Raw genomic sequence first — 21,545 nt, forward strand, 5'->3', positions numbered from 1 at the left:
GCAAGACCTCCCCTTCACAAATCCGTGCTGGCTGTCCCTAATCAAGCAGTGTCTTTCCAGATACTTATAAATCCTATCCCTCAGTACCCTTTCGATTACCGAAGTAAGACTAACTGGCCTGTAATTCCCGGGGTTATCCCTATTCCCTTTTTTGAACAGGGGCACAACATTCGCCACTCTCCAGTCCCCTGGTACCACCCCCGTTGACAGTGAAGACGAAAAGATCATTGCCAACGGTACTGCAATTTATTTAACTTGCAGCTGTAAATACAATATCGATAAGTTTTGAAGAACCATTTAGCAGGATCTTTTAAAAAGATTGTGTTGGACCTCTACTTTAAATCAGGAATTGGAACCAAAATTTATTAACAATTATAGATATTTTGATAAGATTTACTGAAGGTTTATTGTTAAGAATATCCGAATGATTGGGACAAGAGAATTTCTTTGCTACCATTTGCTAATAGAGATGTTCCAAGTGAGCTCCCAGGATTTATAGAATCCTAGAATCTTACAGTACAAAGGAGGCCTTTTGGCCCATTGTGTCTTCACCGCCAAAACCTACTCAGTTCTTTTGAACAAATTTATGACCATGAGATGAGAATGCAACTTAAACTGATTAAAGAAAAGTTAGTAGCTCAAAGTTCAGAAACTACGTTTCCAATCTGTGCCTTGAATTTCTGGGAGAAACTGAAATATAAGTTGACCAGAAACAACTAGAGCACACTAAAAGGCCAAAGCTCAAAATTTGGCATGAGATAAAGTTTTAATATTTTTACCTGAATGATATAAATGATGTAGTGAGTACTTTAGACTGGCGAGCCGGAGATGTGTGCTGAAAAAGCGCAGCAGGTCAGGCAGCATCCAGGGAACAGGAGAATCGACGTTTCGGGCATAAGCCCTTCTTCAGCCCTTCTTATGCCCGAAACGTCGATTCTCCTGTTCCCTGGATGCTGCCTGACCTGCTGCGCTTTTCCAGCAACACATCTCCGGCTCTGATCTCCAGCATCTGCAGACCTCACTTTCTCCTTTAGACTGGTGAACCAATTAAAGAGTGTGTCGTGTTAATATTTGGAAAAGATATGATAGGCACGATAGTCAGGAGAAAAGTGTAATTGCCGTAGTGAAGGAGCTTAGAGATTGAAATAGAAACAGCGTTTGGAGAAAAAATCAAAAATGGAAAATTCATAAATTGGCCCTGCAGTAATGAGGTTGCAAAGCATGGAGGTACTTAAAAGGTATTGTGTTATGTGTTGTCTCTCTCAAATCTAGCAAGGTGATTTCCACAGGCCATTACAAAACTGATCAAATTTTTGGGATTAGATCAGGAAAAACTATTTTGGCTATTAATGTTGTTAATGTGAAGGACGCATTAACTATAAAGAAAAACCCATTACATAGCTTAGGTGACGGATGGGATTAGGTTCATGATGAACAATTACTTTATTGAATTGAGTCAAAGTAACTAGAGCTCACTGATGGTGCCAATACCAGGTGGTTCGCAAAGATTCTGTATTGATTATCAAGTCAACATAATGACAAACTCATCCTCTACACTTGCCAGGAATATTATGTCGAACAAATGGAGCTTACTGATTAGGCACAATATTTGATTTTCTAAAGAGGTTTTGGCAAGTTCCTTTAATGCAAAGCACTAAAGCAATATTGACATTTGTAACACCAGATGGGCTTTAACAGTACAAAGTGGTGTAGTTGGGAAGGAAAAATTCTCCAGCAAAGTTTTAATGGTTAATAAATAAATTAGTCAAAGGGCTTGGTAATTGTACAATTTATGTTAACGAGTTGGTTGGTTTCTTTTCAAATCTGGGAAGAATATTTGCAACATTTTAATGAGTTATTTGATCAGCTACAAAAAGCCAATTTGTAAATTTGCCAAAGTGGAGGTGACTTATTTGGGCCATACAGTGGCACAAAGCCAAGTAACACCTAGAGGAGAAAAGTACAGGCTATTTTCCTGTGCCTAAAACAAAACATGAAATTGTTTATTTTGTTGATATGAATGAATTCTATTGCATATTTGTTCCAAACTTGTTCCCTTAACAAACTTGTTGAAAAGGAGAGAAAATTTGAATGGATGTAAGTGTGTCAAAGTGCCTTTGAAAATTTAAAAGCAGTGCAGACAATTTTACCAATTTTAACCATGCCAAATTATGCGAGGTTGTTTTATTGACTGTTCATGCCAGCAATGTCAGTGTTGGGGCTATTTTAAAGCTGATGAACAGATTACTTATTCATTTGAAGACACTGACTGCATGTCAACAAAAACATTCAACTGCTGAAAAAGAGACATTGTGTCTTGGTCCAGATCTATGTCATTTTGAAATATACATTAGAATCTGCATGGAAAAAAATGTTACTTATGTCCTTCAATTTTCTTCGAAATCTTTTGAGATAAGAAATCAGTTATTTTGATGGAGCTTAATTCTCCAATTATATTTTCAAATATAATTTGAAGATCGTTCATGTGAAATGGATGCTTTATCTAGAGCGCATATAGAAGATGGGATGAGGATGAACGTATGTAAAAATGATTGCTGAGTAACTCACTGTACATTTTATGTAACATAGAATTTGTGGTAAGATGACACTTTAAAAATGAAAGTTCCTCTAAGGTACATTTTCATTCTTTGGGAGAAGTTGTGCTATGAACTGTATGAATTCATTTATTTTAATTTTGGGTTTTGAATTTTGAGTTAATAACATGGTTTTTTTGTGTCATTTCTGTCGCCACAATTTGTGATGGCTACTTTGTATCCTAATGGGATTTTTTTTGTTCACTTAAGGACTTTACAACTCAACAAGATGGTTGTATCTCAAGGTTTCTGGTAGAAATTTCTGGAGTGAGACTTTTTATTGAGCTTAAGAGAAAAACTCAGATTCTTGAGTTACATTTTCTCTCTTTCCAGCAGTTCTGTGAAGTCCTTGCACTGAGATAGAGAAGAGCTTTAGAAGGAGAGTATACAATAAACGAGATTACCTAAGAATGCAGCGTTAGTGATAGAGTCTGAATGATTGGGCTAAAACCCTGTCATGGACTTGAAACTGTTTTCATTGAAACTCTCGTGCCTGAGAGTGCCAGGAATAAGGTTTCAGCATTTCTAATCTGGGAATTTGTTTTGTAACCATTGTAAATTGTTTTTATATGTATGATTTCACTTTAATCATTGTATTGTGCAAAATTAAAAGACAACTACAAGGGAAGCTGCAAGTGTTGACAGAAATTCTAGTTGCCTGTAATTCTCATTCAGTTTTGGAGGCTGGAACCTGTACAAAATGATCACCCGATTGTTGTGTGTCTCAAGTAAGTTAAGCCTTTGGGCTGTCATTATATCAATTATTATATTATGTGCAGTTTAGTAAAAAAAAATTTAACCAACAGCAAACTGATTTACTCCAATGTGCTTGATAATTTTAGTTTTGTTTATTTGATATTTTTGTTATTGGATATAATTGAGGTGGTGTTACTAAATCAGTCTGTTCAAAGGAGCTAAATTAACTGCTTGTGATTCCAACTGAGTTTAACGGAATCCACTGCAGCACATCAGATGAGACAAAAGGCTGCACCAGACTCCAAACTCCTTCAACTATCTTAATATCCCATTGCCATGTCAGGCTGTTACCTTCCAAAGCAGTGTCTCTGTTTAAATTCTGAAATTTAAATCTTTTGTAACTGATTCTCCTTCCAGTGTTTTGCATAACAGCAGTCTTTGAACATGTTTAATTGCTAGAACATGAAACCAAGTTAAATTAAGTTTAACAATTATAACTGCAAGTATAAGCTGTTTTAAGAAAGACTGTCCACTATTTTGGATATTGTTGCAGTGGAGAGAGGTAAGCAGAGTAATTGTAGTGCAATGTGTATTTTTATGTTAGTTTTATACAGTTTAGGGGCAGTGTGGCTACTGGTGGAGATTTTCACTCAGTATTTCTGAGCAGTACCTATTTGTCATTTCTTGCCTATGATTGTCACTTTCTTTACAATGCCAGCAGCTTGTGAAATTGGGCATGTGTGGATATTTGTTGGGTGGTTGTTGGAAACTTGGGTGGGAGGATGGCATTGATCCTTATGTTGATTTATTTGTGACATGACAGATTCAAGACCTCTAGTAGAAGAATTTGGTATTGGTATGTTTCAGAAATAATTTGACCAATTAAATGGACTAAAATGCTTTGATGATTCAGTCTTAGATTAGATTAGATTACTTTACAGTGTGGAAACAGGCCCTTCGGCCCAACAAGTCCACACCGACCCGCCGAAGCGCAACCCACCCATACCCCTACATTTACCCCTTACCTAATACTACGGGCAGTTTAGCACAACCAATTCACCTGACCTGCACATCTTTGGACTGTGGGAGGAAACCGGAGCACCCGGAGGAAACCCACGCAGACACAGGTAGAACGTGCAAACTCCACACAGAATCAGTTTATTCACAAGTTTTTTTGTTAGTTTAAATATCATGATCTAATTTGTGTAAAACATGGCAGTTTATTATGAGATCATAGAATCATGCAATGAAGAATGGGTTCTTTAGCCCATTAAGTTTGTATCACCAAAGCTACTCTAAATCTACCCTTGTTCCACTTTAAAGGATTTGGTCTGTACCCTTGAATGGTATGACATATTAAGTGTTCCTCATACCTTTTGTAAAGATTGTGAGGTTTCACATCTCTATTACCCTCCCAGACAATGCATTTCAGACCCAAGCCATCCCCCAGGTGAGACGAAGTTTACTCAAATGTTCTCTCTATCCTTCCATCTTGTTTCTAACACTTCAATGAATGGGATCAGCTGCTTTCCATCCACCCTGTTCATGCTCCTCATAAAATATATGCATGTATCAGGATCCCCAACCTTCCCAGCTCCAAAGAAAGCAGTTTATGTTTATTCAGCCCATCATTAGGTTGTAAGTTTGCTTACTGAGCTGGTAGGTTTGTTCTCAGATGTTTCATCACCATTCTAGGTAACATCATCAGTGAGCCTCCGGTGAAGCGCAGGTGTTCTGTCCGCTTTCTATTAATGTGTCTTGGTCTGTTAAGGTGGATGATATCATTTCCAGTTCTTTTTCTCAGAGGTTGGTAAATGGGGTACAAATCCATGTGTTTATTGATGGAGTTCCAGTTTGAATGCTGGGCCTCTAGGAATTCCCGTGCATGTTTCTGTTTAGCCTGTCCTAGGATGGATGTGTTGTCCCAGTCGAAGTGACATCTTTCTTTGTCTATGTGTAAGGATACTAGTGATAGCTGGTCATGTCTTTTGATGGCTAGTTGGTGCTCATATCTCCTGGTGGCTAGTTTCTTGCCTGGTGTTGTGTTTGTTGCAGCCCTTGCAGGGTAGTTTGTATATGACATTCATTTTGCTGGTTGTGCTACAGGGTCCTTTTAGATTCATCAGTTAGCTATTTCAGTATGTTGGTAGGTTTGTGGGTTACCATGATGCCAAGGGGTTGGACTGGTCTGCTAGTCATCTCAAATGTCTTTGATGTATGGTATTGTGGATCGAGTCTCTGGGCGTGTTGTGTCTTTATTTTGCTTTTGTTGTTTAAGAATCGGCAGACTCTGTTTATCAGCTCCCTGTTCTTCTTGAATATGCTGAATAGGTATTTTTCTTCTGCTCATGGTTCTTGGGTGCTGCAATTTGTTGTGGCGTGTTTGAATAATATCCTGATGCAGCACTGTTTGTGAGTGTTGGGATGATTGCTCCTGTAGTTGAGTATCTGGTCTATGTGTTTTGCTTTCCTGTAGATGCTGTCTGTAGTTCTCCATTGACTGTTCGTTCTACTGTGACAGCTAGGAAAGGTAGTCTCTTGTTGTTCCCTTCCACTTTGGTGAAATTTATGCCAGTAAAGATGTTGTAAATGATGTTGTAGGTTTTCTCTAATTTGTTACATTTCGTGATGACAAAGGTGTCATCCACAGAGTGGACCCAAAGCTTGGGTTGGCTCGTGGAGAGGGGGCTGTCGTTCTAGTCTCTGCATCATATTTCTGGTAAGAATCCTGATATTGTTGATCCTGTGGGTGTCCCGTTGATTTGTTTGTAGGTCTTGTCGTTGAAGGTGAAGTGGATAGTGAGGCACAGGTCTACTAGCTTGAGGATGGTGTCCTTGCTGATGGAATTAGTTCTGTGTCTGGTGTTTGTGTTCTTGGTTCATCTAGTAGTGAGATCAGTATTTCTTTGGCTAGGGTGATGTTAATTGATGTGAATAGGGCTGTTACATTGCAGGAGGTGTGACTTCGTCGTCTTATATGTTGGTGTCTTTGATGTTCAGGAATTCTTGGGTTCTTGGGTGGAATGGATGGAGTGGCCTGAGTCGTCTTCTAGGTATTTGTTTACAGTGAAGTTCCTTGGCTAGTCTGTATGTGCCAGGAAGTGAGCCTATGGCTCTGGGGGGGTCGGCCCTGGTTTGTATAATTAAGTAATCCGTAGAAACGGGTTGTGTTTCTACACAGACACAGACACACACACACACACACACACACAAACACAAACACAAACACAAACACAAACACACACACACACGGCTAAACAGAGACATGCACGGGAATTCCTAGAGGCCTGACATTCATTCCAGAACTCCATTAATAAACACATGGATTTGGACCCCATTTACCAACCTCTCAGAACAACAACTGGAAATTACATCACCCTTTACAGTTGGTAAGTTTGCAGATAACACTAAAGTTGGAGGTGTAGTGGACAGCGAGGAGGGTTACCTCAGTTTACAACAGGATCTTGACCAGGACTGGATTGGGTTGGGATATCTGGTCGGCATGGACGGGTTGGACTGAAGGGTCTGTTTCCATGCTGTACATTTCTGTGACACCTTAACAGACCACGACACGTAAATAGAAAGTGGGATGGAACACCAGCTTTTCACTGGAGGCTGACTGATCATGCGACCTAGCATGGTGATGAAACATCTGAGAACAAACTTAACAGTGCAGCGAGCAAACTTACAACCTTAACCTCAACCTGAGCTACAAATCTTCTCAAAAATTGCTAGCCTCTCATTAGCGAAAATGTTCCTTTCCAGGCAGCATCCTGGTGAATCTCCTCTACATCCACCCCAGTGCAGTCACATCTTTCTTATCATACTGTGACCAAAACTGCACACAGTACTCCAGTTCCTAATTTAGCAGTCTTTTTAGGACCTTGTCAAATCTATATTAACTACATTAACTACCCTCATCAACACAATTGGTCATATCAAAAGTTCAACCATATTTATTAGGCATGACCGCTCTCTGACAAAGCCATGCTGACTACCCCGATGAAACCTTGTCTGTCAAAATGCTGATGAATTTTATCCTTCAGAATTTTTTCACATACTTTCCAATAGAGATCTCTGATCAAGAGGAAGAAGAAGGCTTATGTTAGGATGAGATGTGAAGGCTCAGTTAGGGTGCTTGAGGATCACCAAGGTAGCCAGGAAAGACCTAAAGAGAGAGCTCAGAAGAGCCAGGAGGAGACATGAGAAGTTGTTGGCAGATAGGGTCAGGGTAAACCCGAAGGCTCTTTGTAGGTATTTAAGGAATAAAAGAATGACGAGAGTAAGATTAGGGCCAATCAAGGATAGTAATGGGAGGTTGTGTGTGGAGTCAGAGGAGATAGAAAATGAATATTTTTCGACAGTATTCGCTCTAGAAAATGACAATGTTGTCGAGGAGAATACTGAGATACAGGCTACTAGACTAAATGGAATTGAGGTTCACAAGGAAGAGGTATTAGAAATCCTGCAGAGTGTGAAAATAGATAAGTCCCCTGGACCAGATGGGACTTATCCTAGGATCCTCTGGGAAGCCAGGGAAGAGATTGCTGAACCTTTGACATTGATCTTTAAATCATCATTGTCTACAGGAATAGTGCCAGAAGACTGGAGGATAGCAAGTGTGATTCCCCTGTTCAAGAATGGGAGTAGAGACAACCCTGGTAATTATCGACCAGTGAGCCTTACTTCAGTTGTTGGTAAAGTGTTGGAAAAGGTTATAAGAGATAGGATTTATAGTCATCTAGAAAATAATAATTTGATTAGGGATAGTCAGCACAGTTTTGTGAAGGGTAGGTCGTGCCTCACAAACCTTATTGAGTTCTTTGAGAAGGTGACCAAACAGGTAGATGAGAGTAAACCGGTTGATGTGGTGTATATTGATTTCAGCAAGGCGATCGATAAGATTCCCCACAGTAGGCTATTTACAAAATGCGGAGGAATGGGATTGTGGGAGATATAGCTGTTTGGATCAGTAATTGCTGAAAGAAAATAGGGGATGGTGGTTGATGGGAAATGTTCATCCTGGAATCCAGTAACTAGTGTTGTAGCGCAAGGGTCGGTGTTGGGTCCACTGCTGTTTGTCATTTTTATAAACGACCTGGATGAGGGCGTAGAAGGGTGGGTTAGTAAATTTGCAGATGACACTAAGGTCGGTGGAGTTGTGGATAGTGACCGAAGGATGTTGTAGGTGACATAGATAAGCTGCAGAGCTGGGCTGAGAGGTGGCAAATGGGGTTTAATGCAGACAAGTGTGAGGTGATTCACTTTGGTCGGAGTAAGCGGAATGCAAAGTATTGGGCTAATGGTAAGATTCTTGGTAGTGTAGATGAGCAGAGAGATCTCTGTGTCCAGGTACACAGATCCTTGAAAGTTGCCACCCAGGTTGACAGGGTTGTTAAGAAGGCATACAGTGTTTTAACTTTTATTAATAGAGGGATCGAGTTCCAGAACCAGGAGGTTATGCTGCAGCTGTACAAAACTCTGGTGCGGCCGCACTTGGAGTATTGTGTGCGGTTCTGGCCACCACATTATAAGAAGGATGTGGAAGCTTTGGAAAGGGTGCAGAGGAGGTTTACTAGGATGTTGCCTGGTATGGAGGGGAGGTCTTATGAGGAAAGGCTGTGAGGGACTTGAGGCTGTTTTCTATGGAGCGAAGAAGGTTGAGAGGAGACTTAATAGAGACATACAAGATAATCAGAGGGTTAGATAGGGTGGACAGGGAGAGCCTTTTTCCAAGTATGGTGACGGCGAGCACGAGGGGGCATAGCTTTAAATTGAGGGGTGTTCGATATAGGACAGATGTCAGAGGTAGTTTCTTTACTCGGAGAGTAGTAAGGGTATGGAATGCTTTGCCTGCAACAGTAGTAGATTCGGCAACTTTAAGTGCATTTAAGTCGTCATTAGACAAGCATATGGACGTACATGGAATAGTGTAGGTTAGATGGGCTTCAGATTGGTATGACAGGTCAAGAGCTGAAGGGCCTGTACTGCGCTGTAATGTTCTATGTTCTATCTGTGACAAACATTGAAAAGATCTCATTATGCAATCTAATGCAAATCTGCATGAGGCATAATAGCCATTTTAAATCAATCTCTTAGTTCTAAATTTAATTCAGATCACACGATTGTTCAGTTTTTCTGAGCCTTAATTTTTTTCAATGATGTAGTAGCGCAGACAGGTTGGATTTTCTATTTCCTGACAGTATGAATGGCTGCTCCTGTTGGTAAGACTATTCTTTAAAAAAAAGTGCTAATGCATTAGGAGCTTAAAAATCTTTCCCCTGCCTCAGGAACTTTGGACTGGGATTACAGACTCAGAATAAGGGATGAACTATTTTGGCCTGAAAAATGTTCTCATTCAAAATCTTTGGACTCCATACCTGAGAGAACTGTTTATCAAAGATATCAAAGTTATCAAAGAGAACTTAGCAAAATGATTATCTGAGCCCAGGTGGGGATGTGGAGCTCTGAGGAAGCAATGGCAACTATACAATTTTGACTAAGGTACAACAGCTGTTACAACATAGAACAATGAAGCGCAGAACAGGCCTTTCTGCTCTCAATGTTGCGCTGACCTGTGAACTAATCTAAGCCCACCCCTCCCACAACTATCCCATCATCTTCCATATGCTTATCCAAGGATTGTTTAAATCTCCCTCATGTGGCTGAGTTAACTACTTTGGCAGGCAGGGCATTCCATGCCCTTACTACTCTGAGTGAAGAACCTGCCTCTGACATCTGTCTTAAATCTATCACCCCTCAATTTGTAGCTATGCCCCTTCATACAAGCTGACTTCATCATCCCAGGAAAAAGACTTTCACTGTCTACCCTATCTAATCCTCTGATCATCTTGTATGCCTCTATAAAATCCCCTTTAAGTCGTCATCTTTCCAATGAGAACAGACCCAAGTCTCTCGGCCTTTCTTCATAAGACCTTCCCTCCAGACCAGGCAACATCCTGGTAAATCTCCTGTACACCTTTTCCAGTGCTACCACAACCTTCCTGTAATGGGGTGACCAGAACTGTACACAATATTCCAAGTGTAGCCGCACTAGCGTTTTGTATAGTTACAGCATGACGTTACAGCTCCAGAACTCAATCCCTCTACCAATAAAACCTAACACACTGTATGCCGCCTTAACAGAACCATCAACTGGGGTGACAACTTTCAGGGATCTATGTACATGGACATTAAGTTCTCTCTGCACATCTACATTACCAAGAATCTTTCCGTCGACCAGTATTCTGCCTTCCTGTTATTCTTCCCAAAGTGAATCGCCTCTCATATATCTGCATTGAACTCCATTTGCCACCTCTCAGCCCAATACTGCAGTTTATTCAAGTCCCCTTGCAACCTGCAACATTCTTCCCCACTGTCCACTACTCCACTGACTTTAGTGTCATCTGCAAATTTACTAATCCATCCACCTATGCCTGTGTCCAAGTCATTTATAAAAATGACGAACAGCAGTGGTCCCAAAACACATCCTCATGGCATACTACTAGTAACTGGATTCCAGGCTGAATATTTTCCATCAACCACCACTCTCTGCCTTCTTTCAGACAGTCAGTTTCTAAACCAAAATGCTAAATTACCCTCAATCCCATGCCTCTGCATTTTCTCCAACAGCCATGTGGAACCTTATCAAAGGCTTTACTGAAGTCCATGTACATCACGTCAACTGCCCTACCCTCATCCACATGCTTGGTCACCTTCTCAAAAACATCAGTGATGTTTGTGAGACATGACCTGCCCTTGATGAAACTGTGTTAACTATCTGTAATCAAATTGTTGCTCGCTAGATGATTAAAATCTTGTCTCTTATAATCCTTTCCAAAACATTTCCTACAACAGATGTAATGCTGACTGGTCTATAATTACCTGGGTCATCTCTACTACCTTTCTTGAACATGCACACAACATTTGCAATCCTCTAGTCCTCTGGTATTAAACCTGTAAACAATGATGACTTAAAGATCAAAGCCAAAGGCTGCAACACCACCTCCCTAACATCCCAGAGAATCCTTGGGAAAAATTCCATCTGGCCCAGGGGATTTGTCTACTTTCACACCTTCTAGAATTGATAATGCCTCTTTCTTGCTAACCTCGATCTTTTCTAGTCTAATATCTCGAATCTCATTTTTCTCCTCTACAATATTCTCCTTTTTCTGTGTGAAAACCAATGAGAAATATTTATTAGCACCTCTCCAAACTCCACAGGGTTCACATACAACATACCACTACTGTCTTTGACTGGCTCTATTTCTACCCTAGTCATCCTTTTATTCCTCACATACCGATAGAAAGCTTTAGGTTTCTCTTTTATTCTATCTACTAAAGACTGCTCATGCCCTCTCTTTGCTCTTCTTAACACTCTCTCTAAATCCTTCCTAGCTAATCTGTAACTCCATCACCTCATCTGAACCATCTCATCTCATTGTCACATAAGCCTCCTGCTTCCGTTTATCTGTTCCTTAAACCAGCTCCACATTTCGATTGTTCCCATCCCCTGCATTTTGCTACCCCATTCTATGCATCCTAAGTCTTGCTTATTTGCATTATAATTGCTCTTACCCCATCATTAACTCTTGACCTGTGGCATGTACCTATCCCTTTGCATTGCTAAACTAAACATAACGGAATTATGGTCACTCTCTCCAAAGTGCTCACCCACCACTAAATCAAACACCTGGACTTGTTCATTACCAAGCACCAGATCCAGTGTGGCCTCCCCTCTTGTCAGCTCTTCAGTATACTGTGTCAGGAAACTCTCCTGCACATATTGGGCAATAACTGATCCATCCGATGTTTTAGAGTTATAGCATTTCCAGTCACTGTTGGGGAAGTGAAAGGCCCCATAATGACCAACCTGTTCCTTTCACTTCTACTCAGAATTGTTTTGCCTATCCTCTTCTCCATATCCCTGGGATTCTGCGGGGGCCTGTAAAAAATCTCCCAGCAGTGTGACCTCTCCTCTCCTGTTTCTAACCTCAGTAGATGAGTCCTCGTCAAGAGTGCTTTCAGCCACTGTTATACTGTCCTTGGCTAACAAGGCCACATCTCCCCCTCTTTTATCACCTTGCTGTTCTTAATGAAAAGTCTAAACCATGGAACCTGCAACATTCATTCCTGACCCTGCTCTATCCATGTCTCTGAAATGGCCACAATGTCAAAATCTCAGGTACCTATCCATGCTGCAAGCTCACCTACCTTTGTGTTCTTCTAGCATTGACGTCGACACACTTCAAACCAGCTTGCTGTCTACTAACACATTCCCGTCCATGCACTCCACACTCTCATCCTCCCATGCACTGGAACTACACCTCAGGCTCCCAACCCTCGCTGAGCTAGTTTAAACCCACCCGAATAGCACTAGCAAATTTCCCACTCTGGATATCAGTACCCCTCTGATTTAAGTGAAGACCATCCTGTTTGTAGAGGCCCCACCTTCCCCAGAATGAGCCCCAATTATCCATGTACCTGAAATCCTCCCTCCTGCAGCCACGAGTTCAGCTGATATCTCTCCCTATACCTTGCCTCGCTATCACGTGGCACGTGTAACAAACCAGAGATAACAACTCTGTTTGTTCTTCTGCTCCAACAGGCTTCTTGCTCTCTGAATTCTTACTGAAGGGCCATGTCACTTTTCAGGCCTCAAAATAGGGTCGTAGTGTGCGAAGTGTTATTGTAGCTGCTTAATCTTGAATCTAGTCAGCAGTCAACAGATTCTTGGATGCTACAGATAACGAAGGATATGGGGATTGTGCAGGAATGTATCGTTAATGTCCAGAGATCAGCTCTGAACTTACAGGGATGAGTGACCTACCCTCCTCCCATGTATTATGTTCTTATACTGGGGCATTTTTAGCAAGAGGTATTGAATAGAAAAGATGAGATGTGGTGGTGATCTCCATGAAAGTTTAGTAGGACAACAGTTGAAGATTCTCTGCAATTTTTGGCTGCACTCCATTGGAACAATATTAAGTTATTCCAGAGGGTGTAGCATAACTTTTACTGTATGTGTGAAGAATATTGATATAAGACTGGAAGAAAGGGCTTTTCTCTCCAGAACAGACAGGATTATGAGGTGATATGAGAGAAATTTTTAAAATTATAATGGTTAAAGTTATTTTGATCAGGATGGTTATTGAATTTTTCTGTGTTTTGAGGCTATAGAGCAAGGTCTATATATATATATAAAATATATATGTTGTGTGTGTATATATATATCATTTGTTTTAGGGTGGTGAGCAGGGAAAATTTATTTTGCACAGAATTACATGGAATGTACAGCATAAATAATCCATTTGATTCAGAAAGTCCACATTGATGATGATCTCTATGTCAGGCTCCTGCTGTCATACTTCTACTCACCCTGCGAATGTATACTTCCATTTTTTCCTATTATGTTTATCTAGCTTCCCTTTAAATGCATCTAAACTATTCGCCACAACTACCCACTCTCTGGATAAAGGACAGCAGAGAGAATAAAAGGAAGGGTGAGAACATTTCATCTATATGTGTTGAGGCATCAACTTTAGTATTGCTAATGATGAATTAACGTGTATATTTAATAAGGAATTGATGGATGTACAGTCATAAACAGTGTTGATTCATTTGAGTATTTTAATGAATATGCAACCTTAAAGTAGGTCCAACAAATTTGCTCTTATCAGAGCAGTATTTTCCAACATTTTCAGTTTTTTTGCCATAAAGATTCGCAGAAAAATTGTGTTTAACTGAGAGTGATCATTGCATTCACTTTAGGTTTATTTAATGCAAGAATCACGAGACAATTTGAAGTTTGACTAAACAGCAGCATGCAAGCTTAATAGCTTTGATTTGTTTCTGAAAGAAACTGGGTAAAATATACCTCTGACTCTGAAATCCTTTTGAGAATGGAGGCAATGTGATTGATTGTCGTTCTCGAATTAACAAATTCTAATTTGGAAATAGTTTGGAATTCTGTCAGATCTTAGTTTATCTTAACTCCTGTGTACTGGGGGAAAAATCTTCTGCCTTTTCACCTATGAATATTAACTTCGTGGTTTGAATCCTGTCCTCTTTTGATTTCACCCACTGGGAATAGTTATGTATTATTTGCCTTGATATTCTGTGGTTAACATATTCCGGTGCATAACTGATAATATTTCTATAAAGTGAGGACAGCAAAGATTCTGGTTGCTGTTACAGCTGGAAATCAGTGGCTGTGCTTTGTTCTTCTCTACTTAATTTTTTTTCCTTAAGCTTTGTACTAATTAACCTTGATTGGGCCTTTTCGAGAGAAAACATTTTCTTTCAGAGGGTGGTGGGAATCTGAAATGCACTTCGTGGGATGGTAGTAGAGACCAGAAACATTGCAGCCTTTAAAAAAATACTTTGGATGAAATATCTGTGGAACATCGTAACATGCAAGGACGTGGGCCAAGTGCAGGAAAATGGGATTAGTGCGCCTTTAGTGGCAGTTATTGTTGGTACAGACTTTATGGGCTGAAGGGTCTTTTCTGCGGCTTATGACTCTATGACCATGACTCTATGCTTTTAACAAAATGTTTGTGTGAAACCTGCTCATCTTCTCTCTTCCCTCTCTCACTTTTATTTTGAAGGAATCTTTTTCAGTCAAGGCTGATGTCCCATCATCACCAACGACCAATCAGCAGGTTGGAGATGAACAAGATTCATCTCCTTCCAAACTATCCAAAGAGGAACTCATCCAGAGTATGGACCGTGTTGACCGAGAAATAGCCAAAGTGGAACAGCAAATCCTCAAACTGAAAAAGAAACAGGTACTGAAAATTTCTGTAAGGGGTAAGTCACTGGATTTTTATATGTAAGTGTGGAGCTTCTTCCAGCTCTTTTGATTTCAACATTGGTAAGGAACATGAAACAACGAATACTTGCATTTATATAGCGCATTTCCTAACCTGGATATTTCAAAGCACTTGGAACCAGTGAAGTAGCTTTTGAAAAGGTACTCCCTATTTTAATTTAGGAATCATAGCTAATTTACTCATTTTCAGTATTACAGTTATATCAGATTGCTTGTTTCTGTTCTATTAGTTGAGGGTAACTCATGATCATGACACAAGAGAACATGCCTCAGCTGTTCTATGATAAGACATTAAAGGTGCACTGTAATCTGCAAATGTTTAAAAGATGGATAGTTGACAATTACAGCTAAAGTATCACTTTATTATCTTATGTTTGGAGTCAGTGCTGCAAATTCCCATTATTTTGTTTGTTGTTGATTCAAGATTATGGACAAACTTTCTGTGATTAAAATTATTCATCTGTATGTTCATAAAATATAACAGCATATTGTCAGGTAGTCAATGAAACAATTGCTAATTGTCTTAAATGATGTCTTCACTTCAGGGTTAGTTTTCTGGATCTTCTCTCTTCCCTGGTTCCTCAGCAAAAGCAATGCACTGTTTCATGCGTTGTAGTTATTTAAGCTTCAGTAATTAGACATCTTTTCATTCCTTCGTAACTGAAATGGATGCCACTGAATTGAAAAACAAGAATACTGCAGATGCTGGACATTTGAGATAAAAGTCGAAAATGCTGGAAAAAATTCAGCAGGCGAGGCATCACCTGTGAAGTGAGAGAAATAGAGTTAATGTTCCAGGCCTGTGACCTTTCATCAGAACTTTATTTCTCTCTCCACACTGATGCTACATAATGTGCTGTGTTTATTCCAGGATTTCCTGTTTTATTTTATTTCAGGACATCACCTGGAGAGGTTTTGCAGTGGGATGCTGTTCTTTGGAATTTTTGCACCATTCAATCAGTGCAATCAATTCTGTTTGCCAAGGTGTAATGATGTGGATGGATGTGGAGGACAGTCGCAACAAGCAGCCATCATTGTATTTTCTGTCGACCTTTTCTAATTTGTTGCCATACAGCAGTATTGTCATTGCAAGTGTGATTTGTACACTTTTTCTAATTACAGCAATGTATCAATGGGCATTTATCGGTAGTGATTTTCTGTAATTGGTTTAGAAAAGCTGATTCTTAGCTTGCTTTTTTATGAAAGGTAAAGTACCATTTTCTGCATGATCAGTGAAGACAGTTGTGAATTGTCCTTGAAACTGAACTGGGATTAATAACAGTATTTTAGTCCTAAGGTTCAAAACTGAGCATTGACAACCCTGCACTCTGAAACTGGAAATCTTGTGTTAAGAAACAAAAACAGTCTGGAGTTGAGATCTCTGCCAATTTGTTGATTGGATTAATGATTCCAGATGATTAAAGGTAGATCCTGAAACTTGTCTTATCTCAGTTCCTTCCAAACCACAGACCTTTAACTTCTACCTGTAGAAATATTGGATTTATTTCTTTGCTTACTGCGAAGGTGAACGTGATCTTGTTTGCATTCAGCAAAGGTCCCAAAGTGATCAAATGACAGTATGTGATAAGATTTGAGATAGCTCCATGGGTCTTTGGGCAAGGAATGCAAATCAGCTTAGTTGATGGTTATAACTTAAAAATTTCTGAACATGAGCCCAGTTTTTCACATCTTGTAAGAAATTAATATTGGAGCCCATTATTGCTGAATTTGAATACCTCTGACCTGATATCCAGGGTGGCAATTCCACCAAGAGCCACTGGATAGTAATCAGAAACAGGAACTACAGACAAAGCAAGTAACAGGGAGGGATGCAACCATGAAAAATGTAAATACAAAGGTGTGTATACTGCAAGCCAGTGTAAACCAGCAAGGATGGTAAGTTTTGGTTGAGTGAGCAGCAGCCCTTTGGTTGAGGTTAATGTTTGAGAGGTGGAGAAAGTGGAGTGTTAGAATAATCCATTGTGGAGATGATCAGTCTTTTATTTTGCTTGATGCATAAAGCACTTTCCCCATGTAACAGTAATCACAATGTTGTGATTTTATAGAGCATTTGAGCTTGTGATTACTCCAGTGCTAACCAGTGGCAAGTAAAGCTGGAATAGGTTGTGTATGTTGGCAAGAAAATTGACTTTGTCTTTGTGTTGCTTCATAGCAACAGCTTGAAGAGGAAGCTGCCAAACCTCCAGAGCCTGAGAAACCAGTCTCCCCTCCTCCAGTGGAACCAAAACATCGCAGTATTGTCCAGATTATCTATGATGAAAACAGGGTAAGGTCTAAACTTCACAGAGTTTTCACTATTTATCTTCTGAAGAAGTTGAGAGCTTTCTAAGAGATTTATCTTGTGTTGTTGGTTGCATTCCACAAAGAATCTAGGGAGGTTTGGTGGAAAATGTCAGGTACCAAATTGTAGGCTGCAGATGGCTATGCATGATAATAATAGGCCAGCGTTGTCAATTACTGAGATGAAACAGCCATGAATGAAACATGTCAGCATGTTGTTTCTAAATCCACTAAGATAAGCAGCCTTTAATTTGACATGTCCTGCCATTTTCAGTTAGTTTTCTCATGGAGTGTTTTGAATTCAGTTGGCTAAACAAGGCAATAAGAGCATCCTTGTTCTCTAGCACTTTTAAAAATGCATATGGGCTTAAAGCCACACTATTTGATTAACATAGAAACATAGAGTACACAGTGTATTTGAGGCATCCAAATTCAATTGGCAGGAAGAATAAGAGTGTGCCGGTGCAACTAGACAAACTTCACTACTGCAAAGCATTAGTAGATAATTAATGGCTTTATGTGTGATTATATTCATTTATCTGTTTCTTTCTCCATCTCTAACATGAGCAAGCTGTATAAATTCAGTAGGCCGACAGTGAATTCTATTCTGGTATAAGCAACATAAAGACCTGCGATTATCCAGGAATTTCTTATAGGTGTCACGGTTTATCAGATTTTCTGAGTTACATTTATAGCTTTTGTAACTGGAGGGTCTCCAAATCCATATCCAAATTAATGAAAAATTTATGAAGGTAATGGTGATTCTCCCTATTAGCTCCACAAACAGCAGCGTAGAGTCAAACAGCACAGGTGAGCCCTTTGATCCATCAGGTCCGTACTGATAAATTCTATTTTCAAGCACTTGGCACTTAACCTTACCTATTATGATATTTCAAATGTTCATCCATGTAATTTTTAAGAGTTGTGAGGTTTCCCTCCTCTACTACAACTACCAGGCAATGCAATCTAGATTTCCAACAAAGTCTGGATGAAAAGAAAATTTTCCTCAACTCTCATGTTAAACCTCCTATCCTTCATCTTGAAATTATGCCCATTTGTTATTGACCTTTCAAGTACACGGAATAGCTGCTTCCTATCCACCCTATGTATGCTCATCATAGGTAGTAGTTAATGAAAGAGCATTTGTGTGAGAGTAATAGTGACTCAGTGGTTAGCACTGCTTCCTCACAGTGCCAGGGACCCGATTCCAGTCTCAGGCGACTGTGTGTGTGTAGTTTTCACATTCTCCCCGTGTTTGCATGGATTTTCTCCAGGTGCTCTCACAATCGAAAGATGTGCAAGTTAGGTAGATTGGCCATGCTAAATTGCCCAATATCCAGGGATGTGCAGGCTAGGTCTATTAGCCATGGGAAATCCGGTTACAGGTATAGGATAGGAGTTGAGTCTGACCGGGATGCTCCACGGAAGGTCAGTGTGGACTCAATGATTTGAATGGCCTGCTTCCACTTTGTAGATACTCTGTGATTCTGTAAATTAACAACAGCTATGTTTGAGATTGAAACCATCCAATTCTGTGCATAGTCAAGATTGGGCAAATGGAATCTGAGCTGGACTTAACCTTGTGTTGAACTTGATCTGGGAACAGTTCAGTCCTTGTATACAATTCTCCACGTATCTTAATTTGTCACCCTGGTAGCATGACAATCACTAACCTGTCTCTCTGCTTTGTTTATTACCTGATTGCAATTTCAGACACTGAACCAACTCTGAATGCAAAGGTTTCTCCTCCTGTCTCCTCTTATCCTTCATCTAGTCACATTAAATCTGTGCCCCTGGTAATCACCTTCTCGGCTGGGGGAAAAAGGGTCCACTCTGTCAAAGTTCCTCATTATTTTGTATACCTCAGTTAAATCATCCCAGTTCCCTTCTGACTGATCATCTCTGTGTTGTAAAATTTGAATTTCCACAATTTAGAACTTGTACTTCTAGTCTGTTGTTATCCCCTTTCATTCATAGATTTTCTACAGTGCGGAAGCAGACCATTTGGCCCACCGGTCCACTCCGACCCTCCAAAGAACATCCCACTCAAACCCCCCCCAATCTCTATAACCTTGCATTTCCCATGGCTATTTCACCTAGCCTACACACCCTTGGACACACTATGGGTCAATTTACTTTGGCCAATCCCCTTAACCCATATGCTAATTGTAACTGAATATGATCACCATCTCACAAACAACTCACCTGGCCACCTTCATTTCCTACGACTAAATCTAGAATTGCAGTCTCTTGCAGTGCTTTTGAATCCTGTCCAGAATTTTGTGCCTTTCATACTGTTTATATCCCAGTTGATGTTTCAGTAGTTCGGTTCCCTAGTTATTACTGGCCTAGTCACGATGGCAGAGGCCCTTAGGAATATAGGACTACAAGTATCTGCTTCCCTATTCAGTAAATCATGGCTGCAGTGTCAACTCCACTTCACAATGGAAATGAGGGGGAAATAAATGTTGTACAATCCAAATAGCACAACACAGGACAACACCAAAACAGACTTTTGGCCCAGCAATTTTGACTTTTGATTCCAGTCCTTATTTAGACCAGCTACTTACTGTCCATGTGTTGTATCTATCCCTCTGTTCGCCTAACGTTCATGTATCTATCATGACATACCTTAAACGTTTCCAATGTGTCTGCTTACACCACCTCTGGCAGTGTAGTCCAGGCACCCACCACCCTCTGTGTAAAATACTTTACCTGCATGTCTCCCCTAAAGTTCTCCCCTCTCACTTTGAGCCTGTGCCCTCTTTTAATCTTGCCACCATGGTAAAAAGCCTCTGACTATCCACCCTGTTTATGTCTCTTATAATTTTGTAGATTTCTATCAGGTTGCCCTTCAGCCTCTGTCTTTCCAGTGAAAACAATCCAAGTTATCCAACCTCTCCTCGTAACTAAAACCCTCCAGACCAGGCAACATCCTAGTATGCTTTTTCTGCACCCTCTCCAAAGCATCCACATCCTTCTGGTAGTGTGGCGATTAGGACTGCATGTAATGATTAGATTAGATTACCTACAAATTGGAAACAGGCCCTTCGGCCCAACAAGTCCACACCGACCCTCCGAAGAGTAACCCACCCAGACCATTTTCCCTCTGACTAATGCATCTGTCACTATGAGCAATTTAGCATGGTCAATTCACCTAACCCCCACATCTTTAGATTGTGGGAGGAAACCGGAGCACCCGGAGGAAACCCATGCAGACATGGGGCGTATGTGCAAACTCCACACAGACAGTTGGCTGGAATCGAACCTGGGACCCTGGTGCTGTGAGGCAGCAGTGCTAACCACTGAGCCACCGTGCCACCCCAAATGTGGCTTATCTGAAGTTTTGTACAGCTATGGCAAAACTTGCCAACTTTACATCCGATGAAGGTATGCCAGACTGTTTTCTATGGCCAAACTGGTTTTGTATCCATCTAGCTGGCTCACCCTGGATCCCATGAGACTGTATCTCCTGTACCAACCTGCCATGAAGTACCTTATCAAAAGCCTTACTAAAGTGCATGTAGACAATATCCATAGTCCTTCCCTCATCAATTATTCTTGTCAGCTCCTCAAAAAACTCAATCAAGTTGATGAGACAGGACCTACCCTGCACAGACCCATGTTGCCTGTCAGTAACAAAATCCATTTGCTTCCAAATGTGAATAACTCCTGTCTCTTAGTATCTTCTCCAACAGCCTCCCCATCACTAATGTCAAAATCACTGGCCTATAATTACCATGATTATCCCTGTTTCTCTTCTTAAACAAAGAAACAGCATTGGCCATTCTCCAGTCCTCTGGAGCTTTGCCTGAGACCTAAAAGGGTGCAAAGAAATCCGTTAATGTCCTAGCTATTTCTTCCCTTGCCTCCCACAGTATCCTAGGATAGATCCAGTCTCGTCGTGGAGATTCGTCTCACTTTACTGTATTTCAAGACACCCAACTACTACTTCCTATATGTTGACTTGCCTGAGAGTATTCACACACCTTTTCTAACCTCAACATCTCCTAAGTTCCTCTCTTTGGTGAGCAGCATTGTAAAGTATTCATGAAGGATTTCACTCATTTTCTCTAGCCCCACGTATAACCTCCCTCCTTTAACCTTTTGTGAGCCTATTC

The 21,545-nt window shown here is 40.4% G+C and overlaps 1 protein-coding gene across 1 annotated transcript in view; it reads left to right on the forward strand.

Moving 5' to 3' along the window:
• ncor1 (nuclear receptor corepressor 1) overlaps window positions 1-21,545 on the forward strand; it is a 413,945-nt gene that overhangs the window by 90,072 nt on the left and 302,328 nt on the right. The window contains exons 6-7 of the mRNA XM_043713232.1: window positions 14,900-15,079; window positions 17,297-17,410. Coding sequence (XP_043569167.1) covers window positions 14,900-15,079; window positions 17,297-17,410 — 294 coding nt within the window. The remainder of the gene's footprint in view (window positions 1-14,899; window positions 15,080-17,296; window positions 17,411-21,545) is intronic.

The sequence above is a fragment of the Chiloscyllium plagiosum genome, chromosome 23 (genome assembly GCF_004010195.1).
Source record: "Chiloscyllium plagiosum isolate BGI_BamShark_2017 chromosome 23, ASM401019v2, whole genome shotgun sequence".
NCBI lineage: Eukaryota > Metazoa > Chordata > Chondrichthyes > Orectolobiformes > Hemiscylliidae > Chiloscyllium > Chiloscyllium plagiosum.